Source organism: Penaeus monodon, chromosome 38 (genome assembly GCF_015228065.2).
Source record: "Penaeus monodon isolate SGIC_2016 chromosome 38, NSTDA_Pmon_1, whole genome shotgun sequence".
NCBI lineage: Eukaryota > Metazoa > Arthropoda > Malacostraca > Decapoda > Penaeidae > Penaeus > Penaeus monodon.
Genome location: NC_051423.1, coordinates 27,612,961 through 27,625,460, shown reverse-complemented (window position 1 = coordinate 27,625,460; position 12,500 = coordinate 27,612,961). Strand labels below are relative to the sequence as shown.

At 35.4% G+C, this 12,500-nt stretch overlaps 1 protein-coding gene across 1 annotated transcript in view; it reads right to left on the bottom strand.

Annotated features, from left to right (window-relative positions):
* LOC119596974 (nuclear cap-binding protein subunit 1-like) overlaps window positions 1–12,500 on the bottom strand; it is a 25,245-nt gene that overhangs the window by 6,609 nt on the left and 6,136 nt on the right. The window contains 5 exon segments of the mRNA XM_037946380.1: window positions 428–565; window positions 954–1,021; window positions 1,517–1,685; window positions 2,005–2,130; window positions 2,678–2,841. Of these exon segments, the coding sequence (XP_037802308.1) occupies window positions 428–565; window positions 954–1,021; window positions 1,517–1,685; window positions 2,005–2,130; window positions 2,678–2,841 (665 nt within the window).

Genomic DNA, 12,500 nt, shown 5'->3' with positions numbered 1-12,500 from the left:
AGAAAGAGAAGAGAAGAGAGAAAGAAAGAGAGAGAGAGAAGAGAGAGAGAAGAGAGAAGAGAGAGAGAGAGAGAGAGAGAGAAGAGAGGAGAGAGAGGGGAGAGAGAGAGAGAGAGAGAGAGAGAGAGAGGAGAGAGAGGAGAGAGAGAGGAGAGAGAGAGAGAGAGAGAGAGAGAGAGATAGAGAACAGAGAGAGAGAGAGAGAGAACAGAGAGAGAGAGAGAGACACAGAGAGAGAGAGAGAGAGACAACACAGAGAGAGAGAGAGAGAGATTAATTAATAAACTAAACACAGTGTGGGCATGCCACCCCTGACAGAACTGGGTCTCTCATTTATTCTACTCCAAATTCTACACTAGTGAAAAGTTTGCCCAGTAATTCAATTCTGTCTATCCAATAACAAAGAGTGAAAACCCAATTAACTCACCTCATGCTTCTCTGTAGTACTTCTATTATGAATTTAGCTCTAGGATGAGCTGGGTCTAATTGAGATGCTTCCAACCAGTCATCCCAGGACCACTTAAACTGGAAGTTACTTAAGTGATATGAAAACCAGTTCACCATTCTGAAAACAAATAAATAAATCAATTGATGAATTAATCACAATTACACTCATATGTGTGTGCATGTGTATAAATGTACACATTATTCATAAAAAATGTAAAATGAAAAGCCATACTAACAATCTGGACCTGCAGTGCTAACCATGATAAGGTTATAGAGCTATAAAGTTGGAGTTTGCATGTAACTTCTACAATCAGTCTGTGACAACTTCTAAAACTAGTCTAAAAATCTTCTAAAAACAGTCTGTCACAACTTTTGAAACTAGCATGCTAAAATTTTCTTAAACCAGAAAATGCTATAATTTACACTCCCTTATTTTATATTAAACATAATCAGTAAAGCACAACAGATCAAAATAAACACAAATATAAGTCACCATATACACTAACCTGTCAAAGCAACAGACGTTCATCGTGTCAATGCGGTCAAAAAGTAATTCTACAGCTTGGGCCAGCACCTGAAAGAAAGCAAAGTAAAAAGCCATTTGAAAAATATGTACCGATTTCTTTCAAATACTTACATACACATAAATAAATACACCATACTACCTTGCTATGAGAAAATATTGGTTGTTTTCAATATCTGTTCTATTACGAGAAATAATAAGTAAACTGTAATTTTCATTTATAAAAAATTTTGTGCTTACTGTGACATCTTGCCAATTAATTATGCACTAAAGATTTTCTATGAAATGATGCAGTTATAAAAATAACAATGATAGTTACAAGTTTTGAAACAAGACAACAAATAAAACTCACAAAACATATAATTTCATCCCAAGGTAATTACTTCCTCTAATCATATTTCTCTTATTAAAATAGCTTTGCTTTACAAAATTCTAAAACTCCATTTCCTTCTACCCTAAATAAAAAAGATAACTGCTCGTCATTTCTTTGCTCACACACATCATACAATAATGATAATATATCACTATCAAACTCAGGACACCTACCTGAGGCATAGTTGCAGGCTGTAGCTTGCAGAGCTCAATTAATAGTGAGCCATAACAGATCTCAATGTATCTTGGTCCAGCAGGGTGCAAAGTCAGCTAGACCACTGTCACAATCTGTTTCCAGAAGGGATCGTTGTGTTTCAGGGGAAAATCAAGCAAGAATGCAGCACTGTAAAGGAAAAGTGTTATGTTGGGTATTTTTTTTTTTTCTAAAAAATCAGAAAAGTATCAGGTGTTGACTAGTTGCAAAACAAAGACAAAAATTCGAACAACAGCAATACTGATCTGGTAGGTAAAAAGATTAGGACAAAAGCAGGGTAGAATGGATATAGGTAGTAAGAGAAAAGAAGAGAATAATACAGAAATATATTGATAATCAGACACAGAAAATGGATAATGTGACTGAAAATTATCTATATTAAAAAAATAAGCTTTTATCCCCATTTCCCATCTCATTTTCTATTCCTTCCTTCTGCATAGGTACAAACCATTGCTTCCTCTCTAGGTGATAGTCCTTGACGATATTGTGAAGGTGCTCCTCAATAAGGTAGCGCTCAATAGAATGAGCACCTGGCAGGACAGGACCTTCAGGACAATCAGTGTAGTCGAAAAGCCTGGAAGATTAGTATTTAGCATCAGTTACACTCTAAAAGTGTCATAACTAAGCTTCTATTGATATCCTTCCAAAAAACTACTGAAGGTCAAATATTTCACCAACAAACACATGCACTACAAACCCACAAACAGAGGTTTTTAAGCATTCCTCTTCCATAGCAAGTATATAGAGAAAATATACAGACATAAAGATCGCTATGATGGTGCTATACATCTGTCTATTGCTGAGCAATACAATTTTTTTTTTATCAATCATCCAAACAGACTAAAAATAATCAAGAACACTATCCCCAGGAATATTATGAACAAAGCTTACCACCCTCACGAAAGAGCACAACATAAAAATAACTCGAATACACGACATGCAATGTCATTCCACATGACATTCAAATAACTAAACCCACAAGTCCCTTCCCAGGAATATTATAAAAAAAACATATCACCATCATTAAAGAACACAATATTGCATATAAATAACAAAATGCACTCCACACTCTAAAACAGTAGAAAGTCCAAAGTAGTCTCATCTCATTATCACCCCCATACCTAAACACAACCCATGGAAAGGGGTAGGTGTTGTCTGTGTGATGTGGAGGGAGTGTCAGGGGTGGGATGTTGTGCTGCAGCGCTTCACACAGAATGGAGTCAAATGCCACATAGGGTCTTGCGATGTGCTTCTCCTGCCACATGTCCGATCGCAGTTTGCAGATCTGAAAAATGGTGTCTCTTGAACATGCATTCACGGTTATAGATATAATGTTATTGGTAAAATTTAATTTTTAAACTAACAAGTGAAATATCCATGAATTTATATTTCTCAATGCCTCTTATAAATGAGTTTATATGAAGCAAATGAATAACTATAAAGATGAACCATGAACTCCGGCTAAAATTTGTTTAAATACGAATAAAGCGGTGAAAAAAAAAGAGCTGACCCTAGAAATGTTGGCAATTTATAATTGACTTTGAAGTAAATTTGGTAAAATTGTATAAGCTTCATGTCGACTGATATCAAACTCCACTGATAATATAATTATACAGAACATGACAAAATAATCAACAAGTATAAATAAGTACCAATATAATACTAATAGTGTATGAACTAAACACAATAATGATTTACACAACAACCCAATAGTAAATAATAACAACAACAATGATAATAATACTAATATGATATCTAATACTATATGAAATATAACAAACACAATAATGATTTACAATTATAAATATAACAATATAATAATACAATAATACAATAACGATTACAATACTCTCTACATACTACTACTATAATAATATTTCTAAAAACTAAACATTTTAGCTAGTCAACGTTCCCCTTACAGGAAATGGACCGAAAATGACATAGATCAAGAACACAGGAAAAAGCCGTAATTTACAGAAGATAAAAATCCTCCATTACCCCATACCTGAGCCCAAAGACCAGTCAATACTCCTCTTGTGGAGTGGACGGTCCAATCCTCCATAACCTCAGGTCCTGGACATGCTTGCTGCTTCGCTTCCTTTACGTAAGCTTCTCATGTGCTCAGCAAGCGCCTCAAAGATCCTGTTCCTCCTTCTTTTCATATAGCTTCACGCCCCACCCAGTGAATCAGCTCAGTACAGCAATAGCATATGTTGTCCCTAATACGAAACTGTGGACAAAGATATTTTCCACTTAAGTAATTGCTGTCACTAAAAACAACAGATTATACTACATTCTACTATACTCGGACAGTTAAGTATATATCTAATTACACTTTGTACAATGAGTCATCACCATATAATAACACTATACATGTTTATTGTATATCAACAAGTAGTCATATCAATGCATGAGTCAATCCACACCACTGAAGACCACAGAATATTACCCTGGGTGAGTTGTCATCTCTTGTGTGTCTAAAAAGGGTGGGAGAGCTGCAGCATGAGTTGGGTGCGATCACATGACAGTTGACCAGATCGGCAAGAACCTAAGTACATAGCGGCGTCTTCCCATATACAAGCTTTTAAGTGCTTCCTTCAGTTTCCGTGCCAATCAATGTCAACAACTGATGAGAGTTAATATTATCAAATGTTTTGTCTCCGAGCCATAAAGAGATACCTGATGTTACTATTAATGATCATCAGAAAACGACCATCAGGTTAGTTTTCAGAAGCACATAGCAACAATAAGCCGTAGCATATCTATACCAAAAATTTTAAGGCTAAATGTAAATAACCATGATCTGATGATATCTACCCTCCCAAACAAAGTTTAGTTTTTTGCAGTGAGAGGTCCAACGGAGTTGTATAGATGGTGGTCTTTTTCTGGCAATCTTTACAGCACTTCCTCAGGATCTTTAGAATCGTGCTCTTGTAATTGTTACTATGTCTGCTCTATAGACACTTGCTAGACCCTCAATATTGCTTCCAAGGAGAGTACTCTGTAAACAGTTACAGGTGAGAAAAATTTACACAGGATGACAAGGTCTTCTAGACAATTTTTATTATAATCTCATATATCTACACTTACAATAATGATAGATCCAACATCCAAACGAGAAATCACTTTATTCACACACACACTTTATAACTAACACACCAATTTACAACTGTCCACTTAAAATTTGGTCAATGTACTTGGCTGCATATCATACAAACACTAGCTACACTACTATTGACTTTTAAGCACTGTCGAGGGCTTCGTTAAGAAGAAAAAATATATCACCTAATAATTTATTTTAATGTTTTTCACGTGTGATAACCCTTTTGTATATTATCAGTGCAACGATACATCAAATAATCCATTCTTTTTTTACTTGACTCTCTAATATGATGATTTCTAATGGGTAATCAGGCTGGCCAAACGCTTCCCAATAGCAGACAGAGAAAATTAATGGTGGAAATCTGAGACTGACAGTCATCAATAGATGTTTCTGAATTTCTGCTCTAGTCAGGTACTCACGATGCTGCTGAATGTTGATCTATATCCATACTGTTATTCCGTAATTCCTACCCACTGAAGAATTTACAATCACCACATCAAAACCTCCAACCCCCACACCATACCCACAACGTTACCTACAACTACTCTCAATGACCTTCTCTCCCACAACGAAGAATTAGGATTCTAGTCGTCTTCGATTTCAACAGCATCTGCCCTCCGTCTTTTCCGGTCCACGAACCGGAGTCGTGCTGTGAAGAAAGGCAATAAGAAAAAGAATATGTAGAAAAAACAATCTTAAGACATCCTTCCATATAAGCAACAACGCTAAAGCAACACCTAATACATATAAGACCCTTTTTTACCAAATTTTATTAGAGAATATAATATATGGCTGAACCTGTTTTGGTAGGGACTTTTTAATAAGGAAGAAAAAAAAAAAATGATAACAGTCATTTCATGTAACATTGTCTTGGTAATTCAGTCTGAGACTAAATGGTGCCTATTTCCCTACGTTTCTCTGAGAAATATAGATCCTGCTGATAGACAAGTGATCATGATAGTCCTGATTGTGGGGATGAAAATCAAGTTGACGCAGGTAAGTCGTGGGGTAAAACCTTCTGAAAAGGCATAATGAAGACAAAATAACTAAAATGCCTTCATAAAAAAAATAAAAATGCCACTCAATTACAGGTGGTAAAATTTTTGGCTGAGGCAGTAAAGCACGGTTGTCCTTTTGCATTGACGGTTTCACCTCTTTTGCCACCAGCTCATCTGTCTTTCAAGCACAATGCCCCACATTTTGGCATTTAATAATTTAGGTATTTTACACTAGGTAACAAAAGTATTAAAAATTTGAGTGTTCCTCAGATAACAATTCAGGGGTTCAATCACACAAAGGGCAGCACAGTTTATCATATCAATATCATGTGGTTGATATTTTGCTTAAATTGAGTAATATATGTCTAATAATATTTCTCTTCTCTGTTGACATTTGATAATTTTGTAATTACTCTTCACTGATTACATTAAATAAAGAAACATGTGATCAGAAAGTTCGAATTTATTGTTGGATTGCTATTTCTTTTGAACTTGGGTAGCAAGCTAGCTCCAGGGTTGTGTCTGTTTGATATCATAATAGAATCTCATATGTTGCGTCTTCTCTCAAGTTTACTTTTCATCAGTTCACATTTACGTCCTCACATTCCCATTCATCCTTAGAGCAGAAAATGTATTTTATGTTAGAGAATGGGAACTTTAAATTAATAGATATGTCCCAGCTATTAAAATGAAAGTAGATATGTAGGCTCATAATCACAGAGTCTTAACTGTGAGAGACAGCTCCGTCGTGATTTTTTGTTTGCTCCATTTCTAAAATGGTAATTAGAAGATGGACTTTGCCTGTATCCTTCTTTTGAGGAAACAAGGTTAGCAGGTACCACATCAGTACACATCTTTCCCACCAATGGTTTATGTGGCAATTTGATTAAGAGATCAGGATCAAAATGTAGGAGCACGATAGCCTTTACTCCTTTATTTTAGACTGATTTTTGTAATTGTAAAGAAGAGGAAATGGTTGATAAACCATCATCCTAACCGCCTTACTCTTTTATTTTCCTCATTTTAAACTAAAGCCTCTCCTATAATTTCATATAATGTTTCCAGGCACTTCATATATTGCACAATAACTGCAAGTACAAAAATAAGGACGTCTTTTTCTATGCTAAACTGCCCAGCAAATCTACAAAAACTTCAACATCCAAATGTTGTGGCTAATATTTGCTAATATTTGACTGTAAAAGGCTATTGCTACAGTTCGGAAAGCCAACGATGAGGAGATGTGGCTGGTAGCATTGTTAACATATAGTCTTAAATATCTTCATAATATTGTGCTTCTGATTCCAATAAATTTATAGATGTTCTGAAACTAAACACTTTATCATGGACTCTGGAGGTTGCTTGGACAGATATGAAGATTTAATTTCAGTTTCATATGTGCTGTATGGTAAGGGCAACTCTGCTTGTAACACTGAACAACAAACAAAAGTAATTTTTGACGAATTGGACTTTGCTACAAATCATATCTATATATCATCCAGATTCATTCTCATGTATGAGAAGAAATTCTGCTGATCAGTTCAACATTTGCAAACACAACCGATTGATATGATAGGCTCGATAGCAATGGAGGGCATGAAGTAATATCAGGAAATAGTGTTGTTACAAAAACAGGCTAGAAACAAAATTATAATATTGAAGAAAAATGTGTCGGCTCACAAAAAAAATTCCTAAAATAAAACTGTCCAAGGCAGTGGTCCTGGCCATCACTTAAAGTCTACAGGCCACATTACCACCATTTCAGAAAACTCTATAGGGCTCACACCCACCAATCTTTCAGTAACTCTACAAAGCTTCACACACATAAAGCCCTTTGTGCCCTTCGACCAGGTAATATTTTATACAATAGCTTTCACCATAATATTCCGTTCCCAGGGGGGACTAACGTCTGGCCCCTATGGTATTTGGTGCAATCCATCAGAACCACAAAAACACCCACCTACATGTCCCTAGCCAGGTTGCCTCCACTACCCTCTGACCACCGGTTAGCACAAACCAGATAGAAGGGTGGATACAATTTTGCTACATCTAATGAGAAACTCAGTGTGGATACGTGAGTTAAGAGAATTTGCTTCTATTTGTCAAATTAGCCTTCTGAAACTACATACATCTTATGTGAGACCACTTATGGGTTCTTAATTATCAAACCGTGATGGTTTCTATGTCTATTTCTTCTCAAAGAAGCCACTATTTTTGTTTTAAAAACGGCTATAATCATGAAATTACTGAAACAACCCTCTCTGGTGCTATGATCAAGGACTGTCAAAAGCAGTACATATAAGGAGTATTATTTACGCCATTGTATAACTGCCATTAACATACTAAACAGTATAGTAATGAAAAAAAAAAATGAATTGCCTTAATAATAACCGGGAAAAGCGGTATTGATATTACCAAATTATTATTTTTTCAAAGATCGAGTAATCCATGAGCTATCTGACAGATTGCTCTGTAGATTGAGTTAATGCAGTCAGAATGAGCTTTAATAAATCCTTACATCTTTAAAAATGATGAGAAAAGTCTTAGTGAAAGAATCAATGATTTTCTCTCTTCTATGTTCATATCTTTAATTTTGATTTGTACAACAATCCCTAATTGAAAAATTGTGTTTTCACAATCCCACATACTGTTTTAAAACACATTGAACACTGACTTTTTCCCTTGAAGATCTTATACAAAATAAGACACCTTCAACCTTATACAATATTTTTCTTGTTTAAATTTGACTTCAGTACCGTTGGCGCTCACATATCTGGTATAAACCACCTATTGATAGCAGTAAATAGAGAAAATCTAATGTGATGTTATTAATACGGGAGGAGGTCAAAATTCCTGTTATAAAGACAACGAGATAATCTGCACCACTGCATAAGAAATACCGTCAAAAAAAAAAAAAAACATTTCTGACTAATAGCCATGCAACAGCATAAGTCCGACGGCACTGGGTAGAGGGACACAGATACAGTGGTCGGGTATTGGGTCTGTGGGTATAGCCCCGGTTGATTAGTACTACGTATCATGTTTCCTACGTGAGGCTATCGATTCCCAGGTATAAGCTGGAGTAATATGGCACCTTATTTTCCGAGGCACCTTCATACATACGTTACAAATATTTTTCATTTGCATCCTGTGAAGGAAGCAAAAACTGGTCATGTTTATTATCCCATGAATAAGGAAACATAAATAGTATACTTAACTGCACGGCTGGATGCTTGAGAGTAGATTTTAAATATCTATTAGTAAAGACAAAAATGGCTGATCGTATAGGACCGGCATAAGATATCAGTGAAAAATATTCTTGACAATGACACCAATTCCTAGCTGCTCCCGGTCTGCTATAACCATGAAAATACAAACACACTGTGGATGAATTTTTCTGCGAAAATTATGTACACTCAATAATTCCTGATCTACTTACCTTGGATTCTATCGACATTCCGAGGCTGACATTGGGAAATAATTTTTTACAACATGCAATGTGAATTTTGATGCAGGCAAAGCATTTTGCGACAACTAAAAAACATTACGGGTGTTCCGCTATTTTTTTCGCACTATTCTAGACCATTCAAAAAACCTTAGAAGCATTAATCTTACCTATAAAAATCCCCCCCAAAAATTACATCTCATCGAACTTGCTGCCGACTCATTTTGAGGTCTTTTTTTTTTCGTTAAAACCTTGAGAAAATGAGAGACAGCTTCTTTCTGCGGCCTCAGCAAACAGCCTGTGCCGTGTTTGTTCTTCGACAACCTCAGCAAAAATATCAACTCCATCGGGAAAACGCAAGACGGATTATAATTAATGTTTATTTTATTTAAAATTCTAAAATAATGAATATTATTATGTTACACATACGAACGTTTCGAAGTTATATTACGATATGCTTCTGTCGAGAGCTATGCAGACCTGAACCTAAAATTTTTAGATTTGACACGTGTTTGAATATTTTGAATTTATACAATTTCAAAACTATATTATATATTTGAGAGACACTCACTTTGCGACTGTAAGAATGAAACATTTCTAACTTGTGGTTGTGCTATCACCAAATATTCACAAAGTCGTAGAACTACCCACGCACACCCACACCCACACACCCACAACACACACACACACCACCACAACACACCACACACACACACAACAACACACACACACAACACCACACACACACACACACCCCACACCACATACAACACACACACGACATATGTATATGTATAATCCTAGACATATATGTATATATACATACACACCACACCACACCCACCAACACACATGACCAACACACCACACATATATTATACTATATAATAGTTATATGATATATATATATATATATATCTATAATATACTATAGATATATATATGATGTCTATACATTATGTATATATATATAGATATGATATATATTATGTATATTATAGATATATATATTCTTATATCACACAACAAACACACACCACCACACACACAAACACCAAACCACAAACCACACCCACCACACACACCACACCCCCACACCCACACCACACACACATAGAGATATTATATATATATAATTATATATATTATACATATAATATATATATATATCATTATATATATTAATAATATTATAATATATACATTATAATATATATTATAATCTATATATATATAAAATATTATTAACACCCACACACCAACACACACACACCATATAAATATATATAATATATATATATATATATAGATATATAATCTATACATTTATCTATATATATATCGATACAATCTTATAATATATATATTATATCTATCTTATATATAATATATTGTGTATTATATATATATATTAATATTTATTCATATTATCTATATATATAGTATACCTTCTCATATATATATATCTATATATATATACTATCTATATATATATATCTATCATTCTCTTACTCTAATATATGATATATCTGTGTGTGTGGTGTGTGTGTGGGTGGGTTTGTGATGTCTATTATTATAATAACATTACATATATTATCTACTAATATATATAATATATCTACTATATATACTAGCTGTATCTTCATCTATGTATATATATGGGATTATATCTATATCATAGATATATATATATATATATATTATATAATATATATACTACACCCCACACACACACACACCACACCCATACACACCCCCGGCCCACACATATATATTATCTATATATATAATCGTATATATATGCTATATATATATGTAATTATATAGTATATATAGTATAATATATCTATTATATATATATAATATATATATTATATTGATTATGTATATTATACTATTATTATATTATATATATATTATATATACTGTATACCCTGTCTACGGCACTATCTATATATATATATATTTAGAAACTGGTACAGGCCCCACACACATCAACTTTTTTGTCAATTAATTGAATCATTTATTGACTTCATGAATTGATGGAAAACTGACCGTGTGTGGGGGGACATTGATATCTATTTAATTGAAACCATTTTCATTGATCAATTCTCATTGAGGAGATCAAACTCCTTTGATATTTATTGGATGGGTCTTCTAATAAAGATTGAGCGTGTGTGGCAAACGTCACATATATTGTCATAATTTGTGTTTTCCCTTGCAGGCAGTGAAAGGGAGTCTTCATCGTAATATGGCTGAAAGAAAAAGTGAGCGTAAATGATGATGGAGATATACGCGTTTATAGATCCTTACCGGCCTTGTGGAAATAGAATCGCGACGAGTACAGTCACCGGCATAAAAGGCTGACGCATATAAAATATTGTATTGAAAATACAAGAACATCCAAATGCTACACTTGGAGATGAAAAAGCAAAGATAATACCCTTCGCCTGAATTTCCGAGCTGATTGCGCAAAGTGGGAAAGGGAGTTAAAAATCTGAGCCACAGATGCTTTCATCTCGAAATTATGACCAACTGAAAATTGAAGTAAAATCAATGACCGGGGTTGTCACAGTGATTTTCCTCAATTCATTGACGTCATAAATTGATATCAATTAATTGACGAAAAATTTATATCGTGTGTGGGGCCCTTAGCCCCCTCACAGATGGAACCAGGGTCCGATCGCGTGGAATCGGCATCATCTCAATCACGTTGGGGTTTTCGTGAACGTTGGGCTGAGTATTTTGAACATTGTACCGGTAACCCCCAACAGTTAGCTTGGATGCAAGCGATGTCTCAGTGCCTGCACCGTACTCACCCATCAGTGGGAACCTCCTACTTTACAGAAGGTTAGGTGGCGATTTTCCACTGAAGAGTGGGAAACCTGCATGCCATATGTGATATCCTGTTTGAAACTGCTAAAGGCTGGGGTGACCTATGGCTCGGGACTGCATACAGTCCTGACTGCATCCTGGCCAGTCTGGTACATTCCACCCTAAACTCTGAGGGCGTGGGTACATCCCTCTCTGGAAGGGGAAAGGGGATCGTTGGCATTAACACCCATGGAAAAGCATTACACTGCTCACATAACCAGGCAGGTTCTCGCCCACGTCCTTCTGAAACGGCTCCGCAACCACCTACTGAGGCTCAGAGACACGAGCATCTGGATTTTTACTCCTGGCAAGTCCACGATATACCGTACACTAGCGCTTCGATAAACTGTGGAACGCCGTCGTGATTTTGGTCGTGGGGTTCTTTTCATCTACATCGACCTCAAAAAGGACGTTTGACGTCCGTGCCTGGGGTGGGGGGGGGGGGCAGTCGGGAATCGCTATGGGAGATCCTGAGACTCAGCGGATTCCGACACACACCGGGAACATTATTGGCCTAATTAGCAAGC